General features: G+C 35.4%; 1 protein-coding gene across 2 annotated transcripts in view; it reads left to right on the forward strand.

Moving 5' to 3' along the window:
• The window catches only part of LOC149803922 (hepatocyte growth factor receptor-like), a 222,033-nt gene that overhangs the window by 145,141 nt on the left and 56,300 nt on the right, over positions 1-20,592 (forward strand). The window contains exons 13-17 of one of the 2 annotated variants that reach the window (XM_089953736.1): positions 2,564-2,730; positions 3,535-3,692; positions 4,770-4,875; positions 12,019-12,155; positions 14,723-14,887. In XM_089953736.1, coding sequence (XP_089809862.1) covers positions 2,564-2,730; positions 3,535-3,692; positions 4,770-4,875; positions 12,019-12,155; positions 14,723-14,887 — 733 coding nt within the window. The remainder of the gene's footprint in view (positions 1-2,563; positions 2,731-3,534; positions 3,693-4,769; positions 4,876-12,018; positions 12,156-14,722; positions 14,888-20,592) is intronic. The other variant, XM_089953737.1, reaches the window with a different exon arrangement.

A 20,592-nucleotide genomic window follows, 5' to 3' on the forward strand; every position in this document is an offset into this window, starting at 1 on the left:
AGGTGTGGGTAAATATGGGTATAAGGAGGCCTTGTAGGACACTCAAGGTGTTGGTAAATATGGGCATAAGGAGTCCATTTAGGACACAGAAGGTATGGGTAAATATGGGCATAAGGAGTCCATTTAGGACACTGAAGGTGTGAGTAAATATGGGTATAAGGATATCTTGTAGGACACTCAAGGTATAGGTAAATATGGGTATAATGAGGTCTTGTAGGGCACTCAAGTTGTATGTAAATATGGGAATAAGGAGGCCTTGTAAGCAACGAGGTGTAGGCAAATATTGGTATGAAGAGGCCTTGTAGGATATTCAAGGTGTGGGTAAATATGGATATAAGGAGGCCTTGTAGGACACTCAAGGTATAGGTAAATGTGAGCATAAGAACACCATTCAGGACACCAATCCAGTATATATATCATGACCAAGTGTGTATGTACTCTTTTAGTTCGATTTGTTGTCTTTGTGATGGTGTGTTGTGGGACTATGCTGAAAGTCATGCACTTATAGAGGAAGGAAAAAGTATCCTGCTTCCTCCTTCTTGTCTCAATATAATCCCTCTGATCGTATGAGGGATGTCACACACTCCATATTGTAGGCATGTTGCCATTTCCAGCCAAGCAGAGATCAGTAACTACTTCATATTTCTCCAGAAACTCTGCCTCTTGATACAAAGCTGTCTGTTCCAGGCAGAGATCAGTAATTCCTTCAAATTTGTTCATGAATTTGCTGCCTCAGGACATCTGCCTAATGATAGAAAGCTGTCAGCTTCAGTTAAGAAGAGATCCTTGGCACTTCCCTGGTTGTTGATGCATAGTAAGGGTGGTTGAGTTTCCATTGCCTGACTCAAGTCTTCCCGAAGATGGGAGAGTGCAGCTGTCATGCTTGAATAGACCTTTGGTTAAAAAACACTGTTTGTCAGATGATAAATCTTTGCTAGATTTTAGCTTTTCTAAAAGAGATTATTCTATCAGATCATCATTGCTGAACGAGTCTTCGCCTGTTCACTAGGCACCAGTTATCGGTCAGAAATCACCAAGCGCCGGCCACCGATAAATGCTCTTAGAGTCACCATGCCATGATCGCCACTCTAAAGAGACGGGCTGGCTTGATACCCCACTCACTAAGTTACCATTTGAACAAAATAGAGATAGGGAGTTGTGTTTCGCTCATCTGTCTAGGGAACGGAATTGGATCCACATGCCCATTTTATATGTTCTCTCTTAATTGTTGCTATGTGATGTGAGATCCACCACTATATTGATGTGTCTTCTCTCCCTCAGATGATGTCTTTGTTGTCTTTTCCTTAGATCCAGATGCGGCATGTCTTAGGTATTCCATGTCGACACATCTATAACAACGGAATCAATCAGGCCACCACTATTCTCCCACAGTGTAGAGATTTAATCAACGATCTCCGTCTCCTGGAGGGGAACACCTTAGTCTGGTTACATCTTTCGGCATGTTCTTTAGATTGCTTGTATTCATCGCCTACATCAAGAAGATCAAATTCTACACATTCTTTAGAGTGCTTTCTATTTCATGTACTACACACGAATTATACATATTCTCTAGAGCGTATGTACTCATTATATTCCCAGAAGTGATTCAGGTCTACATATTGTCTAGAACAATTTTATTTTATGTAACACCCAGGAATGATTATATCCTCCAATTTCATTAGAGTTTGTATTCCGTGTATTCCACCGAACGACTCAATTTTACATAACCACTAGTTGCTTGTATTTCGTGGATTCCCCTGGAATAATTAATTTATGCATGGTCTCTCTGTTGCTTGAGTTTCTTTGATTCCCAAGGAACGATTGAATTCTGCATATCCTTTACAATACTCGCATTCCTTGCATTTCCCATGTATGAATAAATTGTCCATGTATACTAGGTTCCTTGAATTTCGTGAGTTCCTAAGGAATGATTAAATTATACATGTTTTCTTAGATGCTTGTATTCCATTTATTCCTTTTGGAGAGTTTAAATACTACATGTTCCCTAGAGTGCTCATATTCCTGATGAATGGCTAAATTCTATATGTTCTCTATAGAGCTTGTATTCTCCATGACTTATCAAATTATACATAATGTCTTCTATTATTCTCCAGAAACGATTAAACTATACATGTTCTACTAAGTGCTTGCATTCCACCCATTTCCAATGAATGATTAAATGCATGTTTCTATAGTGCTTTTATTTCTTATATTTTACAAGAATTACTCAATTCCAGATATTATCTAAAGTGTTTTTATTCCTTGCCGTCTCGGTAGTGCTTGCATTACTTTTATTCCGCAGGAATCATTAAATTCTGTATGTTCTCTAGATTGCTTTTTTTTCGTGCATTACTTGGGAATGATTAAATTCTACACATACTCTAAAATGCTTGTATTCCTCAAGACTGATTCCGTTCTACATGGTCTCTATAGTTCTTGTGTTTCAAGTATTACCCTGGAATGATTGAATTACACATGTTCTCCTAAGTTTTTGTATCATTGTATTATACAAGAATGATTCAATTCTACATGTTCTATAGAGTGCTTTTATTTATTCTTTCAGTAATCATGTACAAATGTGACAAGATGGCAGACTCATGTTTTCGATGCCTGACTCTCAATAACCAGTACGAATGTGGATGGTGTGACGGAAACTGTACCATCCAAAGTCAATGTTCCTCCATGTGGCTCTCCGCAGCTGAGACCTGCCCAAGCCCCGAAATCATGAAGGTAAGATCATTGGCATTATAATCATGTGACTGGAAGTAGTGTATAATCATGTGACTGGAGGTAATGTATACTGGAAAGTCCACTATACAATGAATGATGTGGTTTGTAATGGCCCAACCCTGAAATAGTGATTGTGCGATCAGTGGCATTATGAGTGATATTATTGGAAGTACTTTATAATGGAACAGCCAGTATACGATGAATAAGTTTTTTTCTTCATGTCATTTTAAATCTAAATATTCACATCAGAGATGTTAGCAGTATACAGATTAAATCAATCCATTCTTGTTTGAGTATTTTGGACATGCTGACGAGTATCGGAAAATACCATTTTTCCAGCACCATTTTATCATTAAGTCTGCACAATTCCATGTATCAAATCCTACCAATAAGGGAGATGACAAATAGGTAAATAAATGTCCGAAAAAATAGAAGTACTTGTGTAGAAAAAACAAGATGTGTCTCTGTACAATTTGAGAAATAACAGGTGCTAGCATCACAGCCTGTGTTAGCAGAGGTACAAATGGAGTGTCAGCATTACAAATTATGGTCGAAGGTTTGCAGATGTAAAATTTAAGAAATTACAATTTATTAACACCAGATCCTGTAGTCAAATGTTTGCCAAAGTTGCATTAATCCTGCAAACTCAAGTTTGTGTAACAAAACATCACGAGAGCAACATGATCTCTTTAACCTAAGATCTTATCTTTGAATAAATATAACTCTTGTAAGGCACAAAACTTCGCAAGTTACTTTAGGCAGTAAAATGCATATATAGAATAAAATCCAATAAATATTTTTCAGATCGAACCCACCTCAGGGCCAAAGGATGGAGGTACATTTATCACCATCACAGGAATTAATCTTGGTTTACGTTTTGAGGATATCAGTGGTGTCTATTTTGAAAATAATACCAAAATTCAGTGCATTCCTATGAAAGATCAGTACATTGCTCCTGTGCAGTAAGTATTGCTATAAGCGGTCAAGTTCATTTAGGGTCAGTGGCATGCTTAACAGCTAATTTTTGTGAAAGGCGAAGGGCACTGAGACATTTTTTATATATCTTCAATGCAGATTACAACAATTAAGAATGCAAAAAAATCTCTACATGCTGCTAGTTCTGTCAATAATAAGTTTGACGATCTGAACTTAATTTGTAATCAGTTTGTATCCTTGCTGATGTTAATATTTTAATTTACAGTTTGTTACTACTCAATGATCGTAAACTAAACAACAAAAAAAGAGTGAAAGTTTGTAAAATTCAAGAAATAATTACTCGAGAATACAAAGTAAAAATTCAAAAAAACTTATACTTTTGTGAATTAAATCCTATATAGTCCTAAACATTATATCTCAGATCCAAAGGTATAGAGTTTCAATTTAATTCAGTGATATTCCTAAAAATTTCAATGTTAAATGTGTTGATGTGCCAATAATTTGGGATGTTTTATTTGCCAATAATAACAGTCGTTTGATGTAGCACAATGATATAATCGAAAATATCCAAGGCTGAATTAATAATAAGAATAATGATCTGAATAGTTTATATATAAATATAGGGAAGCATTAGCTATATAGTATGCTGTTTACAAAATAAACGTTATTCATCAGGTAGTCTATTAACCTGATTTTGGAAATAAATCAATTACGAAATACAAATACACGTAGCATATAATCATTGTGAAATAAGAACAGACCTTGCAAATTAAATATATATTAAAAGGTAAACTAACAAAAGCAGATGACTAGATATTTACCTCTGTTCATAAGTGCTCCTAACTATGACCACTTCAAACTGTACCTTGGCCACCTCTGTTCTATATTTTAACCATATATGCCTTACGCCTTAGGTATCTTTCGCCCTGTAACTTAACCACAATCGTCCCCATACTCTGTATATCTCAGCTCAATACCTTTAGAAACATCAGCCCTATACCTTAACTACCCCAGCCAAAGCAACATTTATATCTGTATGTTGCAGCTTTAAATAACTGGGGTTTTAATTTTTAATCTTTTCAAAATAATGTTGTACATTTCAGGATAGTGTGTGTCAGTGGAGCTAGTCCCATCACTGGAACTGGTAAACTAGTTGTTACAATCAACAAGTATAATGCGACAGCCAGTCGCATTATATTTTCTTATGTGGTAAGTTGTATGTGCAATTCCCTATTACTATAGGAATCAGACAACTGATTATTAGTAGGGCAGGGTACCAGCCTGGAAGGGGAGTAACGTTGCATTATATACCTAATGACTGTTGTCAGGCTATGAGCGATAATATTAGCATGGACTTTTATTTTCCAGTTTAATTTCCAAGAATTGTATTAGTGGTTTAAGTTTTGTATATAGATTCTGTCTGTGCGTATACATGATTTTGTGTAAAACGTACGATTAAGGTAGCTATTAAAATTTTCCGTCTTTAAGTACATTCAAGAAAATGACTTAAAGCACATAATGTTCTTTCTTTAGAATGCTTGTGCTTACTTCAGTCGAGAAGGGCATTAGTTATATAACACTTTTACATGAGCTCACTCTCAAAACATAACGAAAACAAACGTGAATGAAACTTCGTGCTCAAATGTTTTGTCGCAGTTATCTTTTGAAACAAAATGTAAGAAACTTATCTAAACAGCAGATATATGTACCATTTATACTGGAAAACTCACATTTTCAACTCTTTGTGAATAATAGGAGGATATTCTGGAAGTCATGACAATAGGATACATGGGTTAGGCCCAAAATAGAAACTTGATGGCATTGCCTATATGTTATGCGTTGATTTGTATCGTGATTTACCTTTGTATTTAATTTTGGGTGGGAGTTGGGCCTACATGACTGATGTCTTTCTTGTAAGTGCTTTATTACATAGCTAAGTTTTGTCCATGATTGTAGATTAGATATTAAGGTTATTATTATTTGTAGGTAAGAATGTTTATTTGGATATGAGTTCAGGACATTGGTATTCCCACTGCAAACAATCTAATGTACCTGATTAGGATAACGTTTGTCAGTACCCCACCTATTAGGATTCCTTTTATCGGTATCCCGCCTATTAGGATTACTTTTATCGGTATCCCGCCTATTAGGATAACTTTTATCAGTATTCTACCTATTAGGAAAACTTTGGTAAATTTTCAGCAAGAAACCAGAAATTGCATACATCTTTCAGAATGTTTCATAAATGAATTCAGTGGGAACATGACTGTCATCCTAGTTCTCATATTGTGTCCTAAGTTTGTTAAATAATTCTTCAATTCTGTCTTAAAATCTTATTAGTGGAATCAGTCTTTTAGTTGTGTGCAGTTCTTAGCTTGAAATGGCATTTTTTTTAAAAAAAAAACTTCATTGAAATTACAAGGTGCTAAAGAATATTTTCGGATTGAAAAAGTGTTGTGTAATTAATGTATACAAACACGATTTGGGTTGTTAGTGGTGAGGTAAAATTATTATGTATCTTCATAAACTAAAATTGATGATTAAGGGTAGATTTTTTTCCAGTACCCTGCCTATTTGGGTACCTTTTATCAGTACCCCGCCTATTAGGATAACATTTATCAGTACCCAAGCTACTAGGATAACTTTTATCAGTACCTCGCCTATTAGTATAACTTTTATCAGTACCCCGCCTATTAAAGTAGCTTTTATCAGTACCCCGCCTATTACGATAGCATTTATCAGTACCAAAGCTATTAGGATAGCTTTTATCCCTACCCCGCATATTTGGGTAACTTTTATCAGTACCAGGCCTATTAGGAAAACTTTTTTCAGTACCCCGCATATTAGGATAACTTTTTCAGTACCCCGCCTATTACGATAACTGTTATCAGTACCACATCTATTAGGATATCTTTTGTCAGTACCCCGCCTATTAGGATAACTTGTGTCAGTACCCCACTTATTAGGATTACTTTTATCGGTACCCCGCATATTAGGATAACTTTTATCAGTTCCCCCGCCTATTAGGATAAATTTTATCAGTACCCCGCGTATTAGGATAACTTTAATCAGTACTCTGCCTATTAGGAAAACTTGTATCAGTACCTTGCCTATTAGGATAACTTTTATCAGCACCCCGCATATTAGGATAACCTTTATCAGTTCCCCTCAGTTCCCCCGCCTATTAGGATAAATTTTATCAGTATCCCGCCTATTAGGATAACTTTTATCAGTACCCCGCCTATTAGGATAACTTTTATCAGTACCCCGCCTATTAGGATAACTTTTATCAGTACCCCGCCTAGTAAAGTAGTTATCATCAGTACCCCACCTATTAGAATCCCTTTTATCAGTACCCGCCTATTAGGATAACATCCATCAGTACCCCGCCAATTAGATTAACTTTGTTTAGTACCCCGCATATTAGGATCACTTTTATCAGTATCCTGCCTATTATGATAACTTTTGTCAGTACCCAGCCTATTAGGATAACTTTTATCAGTACCCTGCCTATTAGAATAACTTTTATCAGTACCCCGCCTAGTAAAGTAGTTATCATTAGTACCCCACCTGTTAGGATAGCTTTCATCAGTACCCCGCCTATTAGGATAACTTTTATCAGTACCCTGCCTATTAGGATAACTTTTATCAGTACCCCGCCTAGTAAAGTAGTTATCATCAGTACCCCACCTATTAGGATAGCTTTCATCAGTACCCCGCCTATTATGATAACTTTTAAAGAACCCCGCATATTAGAATAACTTTTATCAGTACCCCGCCTATTAAGATAACTCTTATCAGTACCCCACCTATTAGGAAATCTTTTGTCAGTACCCCGCCTATTAGGATAACGTTTGTAAGTACCCCACCTATTAGGATTACTTTTATCGGTACCCCGCCTATTACGATAACCTTTATCAGTACCCTGCCTATTAGGATAACTTATATCAGTTCCCCCGCCTGTTAGGATAAGTTTTATCAGTACCCCGCCTATTAAGACAACTTTTATCAGTACCCCGCCTATTAGGATAAATTTTGTCAGTACCCCGCCTGTTAGGATAACTTTTATCAGTATCCCGCTTATTAGGAAAACCTTTATCAGTACCCCGCCTATTAAGATAACTTTTATCAGTATCCCGCCTATTAGGATAATTTTTATCAGTACCGCTTCTTAAGGACATTTATGCTATGAAACACAAAAGTTTGAATTATCAAAATCGTTTTGCTTACTTCAATTAAGAAGTACTTGTGTGATGTGCTAGGTTATCTATTGAATGACGAGGGAATATTTACTTGAAAAGAATGAATAACTAAATAATTAATATATTTAATTCATTTGGACAATCAACTCAGTATTTTCAAAGTTGTTTATACAATGAATGCAAATACTTGATATTTTCACACTGGCATGGACTATCTATATTATTCACTCCGAGCAAGCACATTTTCTTTTATTTTGTGTTCCAATGTATTACCTAGCAATATTTATAATATATTTAATACATGTCTTACTATATCCAGCACGATAATTTGGCGGTTGATAATTTATATTCTGCTTGTGTATATTCTCAAAGAAAATATCAGTAGTAACACAGTACCCTACCCAGATCAAGGTATAACAGTATATAAATACTTAAAAAAGTGTCTACATATTGTGAGATTTAAACCTGGTTAGTCTGCATTGGAGGCTAATTGCCACTAGACTACAAAAATGTCTAAAAAGCTTAGATTTCTTGGTCGTAATGTTATCGACACAGCAGTGAAAAATATATCTGATATTTCAATCCAATGAATCAATGAAAGTATTTCACATGAAGTATCCAGCAGTGTATGGCCAAGCACAATTTTGCATCTCAAACATTAACCCATGCTAGCAGGATTAAGCAAAAACAAAAAAAAAAAAAACTTGAGTTACATTGATAAGTTTTACTGGCATCTTTGAAGATGTTATTACATATTGTGATGACCTGATTAGATTTTCAAACTATTACAGTTATTTTTTAAGTATTGGATACAATATTTGCTAGGTAGGAGAGATGTGCATTAATAAATTTATTGGTTTTCGTATCAAGTAAAACCCCAAATCTTGCGTATCTGGCATTATTTTAATTTTAGCGCACCTTTTAAGGTGAGTAAAAGCATGACAAAATATTTAAATCTCATGTTATCCTTTCATGTTGCCAAGTACGTGCTCTACACATACATTTTTAGGGAGAACAACGATTTTACCATTTTAAGATATTTTGGAAACTTTTAGCTGGCGCGCGTTGCCTGAAATTAAGTTTATGAATTAAGTGGGTCAGATTTGTAATCTAAATGGGACGATGCATTGCCAACACGACGGATGAAGTACAGATACTTAGTGACGTCATTCGCATGGCTCGAAAATATGTTGCACTGCAAATTATATGAACTCTGAACAAAGTCGGCACACCATATAGCAAATGCATAACTTTTCAAACACAGGATACACAATTGTAATAGAACATATCACCAGCTTACGTGGTATAAACCGCTGGACTGCTACTCTGGCGATTGCTTTAATTTTTATTGTTTCAATTTTTGGACAGCTCCTGCCGTAATATCGTAGGGTTTGTGGGGGAAAAATATAAATATATAATAATGAGTCCATGATAAATCCAAACAAGTTAATATTACACTGAAAATGCGTTTTCAACAATTCCTTGCATATAGCTTTTCTTATATTAACGACAGTTTCCTTTTTGAGTTACTCCACATCTGGATCATGATGCGCTTAAGATGAGTCTGAGGAATTTTGCATGCTGAATGATGAGTGTGTGCCAGTATTAACAGACGATGGCCAGAAAAGGAGTTTTTGTACTTAGTGGCTAGATGTTATCAACCAGAGAATTAGTACTGGTGGCATCCGCTTCCCAGCAATGTTGACAGTGACATATCGTTTTCTACGATAAAACTATTCATACATATTGATGGAAGATCCTGAATGCAGACACACTAACATCATTTGTACAGTGCAAAATAAACATTGACACCTGCTGCATAGACTTTAAAACCCTTGATTACAATGTGAAAAGTGTAAAGGTTGCATGTGTTGCATTTAATAACGGATGTGTGTTACAACATAATCAATATAAAAAAATAAACAAACATTTCAGTGATGTAAATAAGTATGTAAATGTGTGTACAATTAGTTCGTGTATGACATTTGTTGTTTCAAAACGTCTGATTTTATATATTGTACGAAATACGTTTGTTTTGGTCAAATTATTTTGGCCTTTGGAAGGTTTTTGTTGGTCTGGCACACAGGCTTTCATCTCATATTATTATATTATATTGTTATTCATGCATGCCATGATTATATGTTCCGTCCATTTTCAATAATAGTTTTGCATATTACTATTGTTTGGATCATATACTTTTTGTTTTGATTTCTTAACGATAAGAAAGACATATCCTACAAGTTTGCTTGCATACGTGTCAACAGTTGCAGGTTTTTTGTTAAAGTTTGTTATTTGCATATATTTCTTTAACTCCATTATACGTTTTCATGATTTATTTTTTGATATGCTAACTCACTGTTTTACCTTAGTGGCATGGTTACTGATGCCACCTAAGCTGATTTGAATTTAGCAGCTCAGAGAATTAGGCCATCCTTCAAGAAAATACCATGGTGCGATACAACTCTGAGGTTTATGCCATACAGAAATGTATGAAATCATCAGGTTTTCTTCTGTATTATCAAGCTAATTCCTTTTCTTCACAAGCCATTCGCATTATTGGAAACATATCATGGAACGAAATGAAAGATCTAAATTATATTTGTTGAATAAGTTGATTTTTGTGTTTTCATTGGAACAAATACATATTGCTTTTCAATAACACTTATTGTTTTTGTTCAGTTCTACTGTTAGTGTCAGTTGCCCAAGAATGTTTCTATCAAAATGTATCTTCTCAGTTATAATTGCAACCAAAATGAAAGTAGAGTAAGCACAAACATTTATTAAATGATACGTACATGAAAGATATTCATGGCATGACATAGTTCATACTTGATGATAAGTTTTTCGTTTGCTAATTCAAAACTGTTAAAATTCATTTATAATCTACAAGTTTGGACTTATGATTTAACATTTCGAATTATTTGGGATTTAATTCACTATACCTTAAGAGTCTCTTCAATGTTCTCATTTTATTGGAGAGAAAAAGAGAACTCGCTGAAAATTACTTAAAATGTTGATTTCACTTCTTTCTGTTACATATTTCAAGACATATAATGATAACATTACACTCAAATCAGCATAGAGTGATTTCTGTTTGGTCAATAATGAAAATGGCTCTATATGACGTCTAAAATGACTCCAAAAATGGGCATTTTAAAACTCCTGTGATCACTAATCCTCCTAGATGGTTAGCCATATTAACATTGTTCTTTCACCAAGAACGGTGTTTGCATGTCTAGTTGGTACTAAATAAAAAAGTGTAAATCTGATATTGAACATGGTCACCATTGTATCCATCTTGAAAATATTGTTATCGTTTCTCCTTCAAATTGGAAAGTCGTCAACACGACGGTTCCACCTGAAGAACTATGCGATGGCTTGACGGTTCTAAATGAAATTGTATGAAGTGTTTTCTAACATGTCCACCACAGCAACTGATTTGAAAATCTTGTTCTCGCTGAAGAATATCAGAGATAGATTCAACACTCCATCATAAAACGAGAGAAATGGTTTTGTCTTGAATTTTGTGGAAATTCTTTTCAGCCACCATTTGAGATATTCTTGTTTAACCTATATGACTGGCATTTATGTCGCGCACTGTCTTAGACAATTTGCATCACAGATTTGGAATGAAAATCTCGCTTGTTTATATTTCCAAAATCCATTGATAGATTCCCATTATACTTGGCATGATACATGTTTTTTTTTGTTTTTTTTTCTATTATGATATACATATTCACCTTGCAAGTCAATGTAAGCCGTAAATGTTTGTTAGAGTCTTGGTTAGCTTTTAATTTGTTTTTATATTCTAAACCCCTTGATAGATTTAGTTCATACCTGGAATGAATCATTATCTAGCCCCAAACGTTTGACATTGATTTAAGGTTACACATTTACAGCTATACCTGGATCATGGGTGCCAGATAGAAGCCCTGGCAACCTTGTTCTGATCTCTGGCAAATCTGAACTTTTTGCAAAAATAAATCAAATGAAATCAATTCCCTTGTTTTGGTTTGATAGTGCTGTCCACTGTTAAAATGTGGTCAATATATTCTTAAGCATATTTAGACGTTCAGTTTTTCATCTAAACCTTTTTTCTTGTAATTAGCTTAGACATGCGAAGATCAATATCCTAATATTTATATTTCAGAATCCTGTCCTTGCGGAGATCAGCCCCATCTGGGGCCCTAAATCAGGAGGGACTCTGGTGACCATCAGTGGGAATGACATGAATACAGGCAGCAACAGAAAAGTCTGGATTGGGAATCATAGCTGTGAAGTCAAAAGGTAAACTGCAGTACACTAAACCACACATAACTCTCTAACCCTTATCACCTCCAGCCTTCACCCCTTGCCTGTCACACTTCGAGTAGAACGCTTTTGATTTTATTTTTTATTTTTGTACGAATTGTAGTTTGGTGCGTTACGGAATAGAATAAACAAACAGGTTATTTTGAGCCTGCCGAGGCGATTGGAGTAAAGCGAATAGCCCTAGGGACACCATCTATCTGACCTATGCTGGTCCAGTAGGATTATTCGAACTTGCACCATTTCGGCAGTGAGCCAAGTATGCTAACTGATGAACCACCACGGCTCGGTGTTTCTTTGATACTATGTCAACTGTTGCTAATTATACTTACCTTTATGTTCTGTTCAAGTATAGAAAGATCATAGTTAATCATTGTACACAAGCATTTAGGGTTTTCTAATGGGTTTCCATTCTTTCTACACTTATGCATTACCTTCTTAAACAGACAGATCCATTTATATAAGATTTGCATGTACTTTTTGTTGAAAGACGTGTCAAACTCGATGAACAAGCAGGTTGGGTTCAAGCTTCATAACGCATAATTTGCTGAACAACTTTGTTTTTGAACTGTATAGGTTATAGAATCAGAGATTACAGCAGACCTTTACATACATATTATGCCATAGTTTAGTTGGTTCTAACTGGAAATGGTGAAATTCAGACATCCGTTATGGCCCAATACAACAGCTTTATTGAAAGTCTTGTTATTGCAGGTTCTACTAAATAGATGGTCATACATGAATCAGCATAGGATTTGTATTAAAAGATGTATTCGCTTTTGTAGTTGTTACTAAATTTAAATGGTTCTCATCTGACATCGAATAATGCTATAAAAACCACCATAAAAAATCATGACTCTTTCTGAGCAAATCGTTATATTAACAAAGCATTTCCACCAGAAGAAATCTTATGACGTCTAGTTGTCCGAAATGAAAAATGATTCCACCTTCAAATTCAATATGGTTGCAACTGCTGCCATTTTGAAAATCATGCTTTAGCTCATCTTCAGAATGGATGGTCGTATACACATTTGTTTACTGAAATACATCTTATGATATCTAGTTAGTCCTAAATTAAAATGGTGCTCCTCGGAAATCCAGCAAGGTCACTTTGAAACTCTCGCAAACTATCGCAATACTTCTGAATGAACGAAAGATCACATCAGTAAGGTGTTTCCATTGAAAGACTTATGTTGTCTAGTTGTGAGTAAATAAAACTGACACCGATTCGACCCCCACTACGGCCACCACCATCTTGAAAATCTTATTATCACTACTTCTCCTAGATGGCTGATCATATTGAAATTATGCTTTCATCGGAAGACTTTTAATGATATCGTGCTAATCGTAAACATTATTGTAAGTTTAACACCATATTTCAACACGTAATAAGCTATACATGGCGACCAGTATACATGATGGTGAAAGAAACCAGGTAAAAACAACTGACACACGAGAAGCTACTGGCATGCTTTCTAGAATACCCATATTGGCCTTGCCCAAGACTTGAATGCACATGCGAGGAGGTAAAATGGCATTGATAAGAGTTCTAGTCGTCAGTGGAATTAGGGTGTATCTGATATCCATTATGGTCACTATGGCAGCCATCTTGAATATCTTGTTTTTGTTACTACTCCAAAAATGGAAAGTCATAGAGACACGGTTTCTCAAAAGAAGACTTTGTATAATATATTGTTGGTTCCAAAGTAAATGGTTCTGATATGACATTCAAAATGTTCACAATTATGGCCGTTTATGAAAGTCTCGCTATTGCAACTTCTCATAAATGGAAAAACATTTTGTCATGGGATTTTCATCAAAAAGAGTTATTATAGTGTACTAAGTGAATATAATGCAAATTGTCCCTCAATATTTGCATGATGCTGCCATTGTTATCTACATTCCTAACGAATTGATGGCATATCAAAATAGGGTTTTAATCAAATGACGTATTATCATATCTAGGCAGTTATAAATGAAAATGGTGCCATTTTCCATTAAATATGGCTATCATTAAGAGTCTTAGCAATGTTGCTTTCACTTTTCCCCGAAATACTTTGTGGTATTTATATCCCGTTCTCACCAAAAGGTCTCTAAAGTATCTGCTGGTTCATATATGAAAATTATGCCAATATGGCATCCAATATGTTCTCCACATCAGCTTATTTGATACCCTCGCTATTTCTGACGAATATCAGAGATGATTTCAACAATGAGCAGTTGAAAGGCATAAATGGTCTTGCCTTGAATTCATTGAAATTATTTTCCCCCGGTCGAGCAACAATTCTTTCAAGAGAACCTTGTTTTTTATAATTGGTTTACTTCTCATACAGTGGAGTCTCGAGTAATGCTGTCAAACATATGGTCTAACTTGCCTTGAGCCGCAGCCTTTTGTAATTTAGAAAACAGACTTTCTATTAAAAAATGACTTTCCAAACGTCTGTCTTATCAATACTTTATGCCTCTCTTTCTGGCTAGTGTTTATCAGACGTGATTTGAGTCAGCTTTGAAGGTGTGTTAACTATGTGTGCATGTGTTGATTTCAGTTTTAATAACACAAAGCTCACATGTGTCACCAGCATGGCATTGGACACGATGGTGGAGAAACTCGGTGTGCAGTTTGACAAGCAGATGGTGACAAGCAACATCACTTACAATTATACCCATGACCCCACCATTATCAACATTAAACCAAAAGTAGCTATTGCCAGGTAATTAGCATCAACCTTTAGTCATTTTTCCACTTTCCATTGCTCTCTTGCTGTCATGAGCATCCTTTAAAACTTCCTATATTGAATGTCCAATGCAATCTCTTCAACATATAAACACTTTAATGGGAGAACCAAAAACATAACTACCCCCAAGGTATCAGGATCGTAGTAGTTGTATGTGGAAAATGAACATTAACATTAACCCCTTATTAACAGGAATTAACTTCTCTTTAGACTGACTTAGAAATTTAGATCAGATGGGTCAATCTGAAAACAAGGGAAAATGTTAAATTTGTCATTTGTTTATTTGTATACATACCTACACAAAGGGTAAAGGGAGTGGTTATGGACACATATACCAATACAAACAGAGACTTTACCCAACAAACACGTATTTGGTAAAGGAAGTGGATTTGAAATATTTTGTTAAATAAAGACAATGACGAAAACAGAACATGCATAAACATACAAAACTCAAATGTTGTGAAAAATATTAGTATATCTCGTTTCTAGAGATGAGGGTGGCCCGGGATGGGGCATTGTTTGATTAAGAAGGATAGACATGTGATAAATTGTTTCAATACAATGTTTTTACCAATAGGAAACAAAGTGTCACCATTTTTTTTTTAAAAATTAGTACGTTTTAATAATCAGAAGAGGCTTCTCTAACTCAAAACCTAAGAGACTAGGTAGGGTTAGACGTGTTAGTTGAACTTAATCATACCTTAACCCTCTCCCCAGCCAAATACTAACAACGTTTTAAACATGAACATATTTATAAATTAACAATGTTGGGGAGTCAAACTTGATTTCCAATAACCTATGAAACTGTCATTTTGCCATTGATCCCATCATTGTCCCGAGCTTAAAGAAAAGACAGTATTTTAAAAAGTCATGTTTCTACTTTATCATTGATTCTAGAGTACTGACAATCGATACAAGTTGCTAAATATTCCAAGTGATATCCAAGATTGCATTGATGAAAATAATCAAATATTATTATCCGTGCACTATGGAATCACATTTTGTTTACATCTTTCACCGTCCTTTTCGTGAACATGTTTAAGAAATCAGAAAGAACTTCGACGTATCATTCTGTCCTGTCCTTGCTGGGGCACAGAAGAGGAATTGATGCCTCGGCCAGAATGGTGAAGTAAATTTAAAGGGATATCTGACTGAGGCAAAAAGTCTTATCCATTTTGAAGCAAACGCATTTTTTTGCATGTTCTCATGAAGCTTGTTTTGTACATTGCCTGTCAATGAGAATGTTTAAAAAAGTATTGTCCTTGCGTTAAAGCTGCTAATTTAAAGCATGCTATCCTCGAATCACCATCGGTTTTAAGATTGGTGTTACAGTACGAAAACCTTCTTTTGCATATTTCTAACTGTGTCCTCGTTGTCAAGTGACTTCTTTGTACACATAGTGCATACAACTGTGTTTCCAAATCGGAGAATTGTTTCCAGAATGTAGTTTTATCGTGGCATTTCCTTTAGAGAATGTTCAGTTCAAGATCTCGTTTAATGCTAATGTTGACACTGTCAAAATATGAGTGTACTGACTGGAAGATAATGAGAATGTACAAATGCATGGTGAACATTATACATAGTTCACCCTCCCTGGCAAGCAGCGAGGACAGAATCCACCTTGGCATGATTTGCTGGGAGTAACGGAGTGGTTGTGTTTCCCACCATGTTGTACTTTACCAAATCAGAGTACACAAACAATCAATTCCGCCCTTCATTCACTTCAAAAGGTTAGAATCGATCATTGTTGTGAATGTCGATGATAGGCGTCAAAGCAATATATCCAAACATAATAGGAAATAAACCAGGATAAAAAGGAATGGCCGTTATTCTGCTCTCAGAAAAATACATTTTACGATGATGAGCATTATTTGCACTTAATCGTTACAATTTCGCCATTTTTTCCATGACCAAACTGTTCTGTTATATTATCTTTGATTGGTTTGGTAATGCTGAGCATTCGAATAGGACCATATAGGAATTTTCAATTCATAGGACTCCGATGGAAGATTGGTTGGTGATTGCTGGGATAACGATCAGAATCATTTTATCCAATTGTTCTTGAGCTTGTTTGTTCAGGATATCCACAATGAAGTCGTTTTGACTGTATTTGATATTTCGGGCTTGAGTAGGATATATAGTTTATACCAAAACAACTATCCAATGAACTTCATAATTCAATTGTATGACCTGTTATAATCTGGCCGTGAAACAGCATATCGTATTAATGGGAAACTCATCCATAGGATTTTCCGTCCGCAAGGTTCAATACAATTGGTCATTCCTAGTTTGATGATTTCAGTTTCCGAGGAGCCAATTGATGTCAAAGGAAAATGATTTTCTAAATGTTCGAAAGTATGGTTGTTGTTGCTATGTCTGGCATAACTGTTGTGGTGACCAGCGTTGGCAGCAAGACTAACATTGTTGTTGTTGGTGCTGTCATTGGTGCTGTTGCTGGCACAATCCACCACACAGATTTGGCAAGAAAGATCCGACTCTTAGATACACATTATTCATACAACACCCAAAGGGGTTGTAGTTTTTGAAAAGAGGAATTTTGAGAAGGATAGGCCACTGATGTGTTTAACGGCATGGTAGTCACTAATTTGCTTTATAAAGTCGATGACGTGGGATGGGGCAATGCAAACCTGAAAACTTGTTTTATATTCATTACAATGCACTTTCACTCCTTCAGTTAAACATTTGCCACTTTATGTGTTCTTTGATGGAAAATATGCGGTTTTTAACACATCTTTTTTTCTTATGTGATAGGTGGTGTTCCAAACAATCGATAAAGCACCATCTCCATGCTCATGGGTCATTTCATTAGGTGTACATCTATTACTATGGTGGTACGATTCATTTTATGCTTTGACAAGAGATGGTAACAGGTCGATGTATTTGAATGTGCGTTGATGTATAACATATTTACACATATATTCTTTCAAAGTACTCGTAAAACCTTCCACGACACTTCCTTTTGTCTCAATCGTTTAGCAGTGAATAAATTAATGTATTTTCTTAAAGTTAATTTTGAAAAGCTTGGTTCCAAAATTAGGCCGTTTGTTTTGTTTAGCATCATAAGGATGGTTATATATCATTTCAAAGCTAGTTTTAAATCTCGCAAATACTCTTAATATCTTTTAGAAGTCAAAGGAACTGCACACGATTGAAAGTCGGCTGTAAAGCTGGCATTTTGAATGATTTTTAGCAGTCAAACTAATGTTTAAAACACGTCTATGACACAAAACAAATATTTATTATTACAAATCTTCTTGACATTGATGATCGATGGCAGTGACTCTGGTTTCACTTCTGGGAAAAATGAATCAAAAGGGTTGTGTAACGTGTACCTAATTATTTTTGTAATCTTTGTTCCACGCCTGCAAAACATACACTTCTAAGTTTGCTTTGAGCAGCACGATACAACCTTTGAAGTCCGTACAAAACAATGTAATATTAAGACTATAGTCTCCTTTGTGGGGTTGACTGTTGTTATTCCTACAGCTCGTCCCACTGTTCAATATTGTGGTTGGTTGATATTCGTGTGGAATTGTTTTGGATGAATCTGGATCGATACAGTGAGCAATAGGAGTAGGAGATGATTGTGGATTGTGGGGTGCTAACTTTGTATCCCTTTATTTTACTTTTTGTGTTCTCTTGCTCTTCAACAGAAGAAGAAGGTTTTTGAAATGTTTTTGACCCAAGCTTGTATTTCTCCTTAGCAGATGTAGTGGATGGTGAAAAGAAAGATGCTGCATCATTCCTACGTTATTGGAGCGAGATAAATGTGTCGCCTTCATCCATCCCTTTGTATAGCCTGGTAAATTTTTTTTAGCTTTTCATGGTAATGTTGAAGTCTCTCAGGTTAGATTTATCTATTTTATCTAAAACTTTCAGGTGAAAAAACTGCAAATGTTGTAAAACTTGTCCGTAGTGTTTCTGACAAATCGATTCGTGTTGTAACCGTTAAATAGCAGAACGATTTAAATTTGGAGGTTAATGAGTTGTCCATTGTTGGTACCATCATTCATATGCATGCATTTGCACGGAACTATATGATCTAATTGTACAAATATCGAGAAAATGGTGTCCTTTTTTATCTTCCTTGCTCCTCATTATTCCATGACTCCTCCTAAACATTGTCCATCAATTGAGCCTAACAACGTAGCTGCCTCTTAACATGGGTCCTATCAGCAGGGGTTTAACTTCTAGATGAAATGCATATTTCTTTCTTTTCACTGACGATAATTTTTTCACCGCTTCTCAAAGAACGTTTCGTTGTTTCTCCTTTTAATAAATGATCAGATTAACATCAGGGATATAAACCTGCTACCTACTGAATCAAGCCACAATAAAAAAGATTCATCTTTTTATGTCAATACAAATGTCAATGGCTCTTGTTTAGTATCACCACTTGCCATCAATTGGTTCAACTGTTTTAAAGCTTCAGTTTTATAAAACAACATTGATCGAGACACCTTCCGTGAATCCATAAGTCAAACATAGCGACTTGTTACCACTCTACTTTGTTATACATTTTTGTTGCATTTTGTTTAATCGTGTCGTTACAATGAGACATGTCAACAAAGTATTAAATGCAACGAGTCCAAGGCTAAGAAAGATATTTAAAAGTCGGGCTTTGCGTGTACAAAATGTTTTTTGTCAGTACAATGCAGTGTGCGCCTTTGTAACGTAGTCGAGCTGACCCTTTGAGACCGGGCAGGGTTTTAAAGAAACAATAAACACGTTCGTGGATGACAAATGACAATATATTAAACACTGGTACTAATGATATGAAAATAACACCGAAAAGCATATAAAATGAATATAAAACACATATGAAATATACTTTGACTACTATTTCACATTCATGTAGTCAAAAAGTTCTAGCAACTCCATATAAACTTCATGTATACAAATATCTCCAGCAAACGTTCATATAAACAAATGCTTGTTGCAAACCTATATAATCAACTATTGGTTGCAAACATTTATGTAGTCAGACACTACTGTCATAATTCACATATAGTCAAACCACTACTTGTTATTGTGCTTTACTTGTAGTCAATACACTTTTTTTATTGTGCTTTACTTGTAGTCAATACACTACTTGTTATTGTGCTTTACTTGTAGTCAATACACTACTTGTTATTGTGCTTTACTTGTAGTCAAAACACTACTTGATTGAAAAATACATGTTCACATGGCCTTGCACGGTCACTTTCCCCTCCGCACTTGTACCCGTACGTTGGCACTGAATCGGTGGGTTATACTAGTAATGGTACACCAGACGTCATGGTATCCACAAGCCCATCCGGCTGCTCATAACCGGCGAGCTGAATATGGAAAATAAACACACCTTTCCAATAGTCTAATTTAATTGGAATGGGTCTTGTTGCAACTACTGTAAGAATATGCGATAGGTACGAAGTAAGACATAGGAATGCTATGCAATAAAAATAAACATACGTAATGCTATGACATTAATACATACATAACATGTTTTCGAAACTATTCGTGATAGTGACTAGATGAAATTAACTCGCTACCGTATTGCCTAGGTTATATCTTAATAAACTGAATTGCAAATACGATAAACGATGTGACCACATAATACAACAATGAACGTGCTTTTACGAAACTGAATAATTATTGTAAATAATGAAAAGAGTTGACTA

This window comes from Sinohyriopsis cumingii, chromosome 3, assembly GCF_028554795.1.
Source record: "Sinohyriopsis cumingii isolate HCF-2022 chromosome 3, ASM2855479v2, whole genome shotgun sequence".
Lineage (NCBI taxonomy): Eukaryota > Metazoa > Mollusca > Bivalvia > Unionida > Unionidae > Sinohyriopsis > Sinohyriopsis cumingii.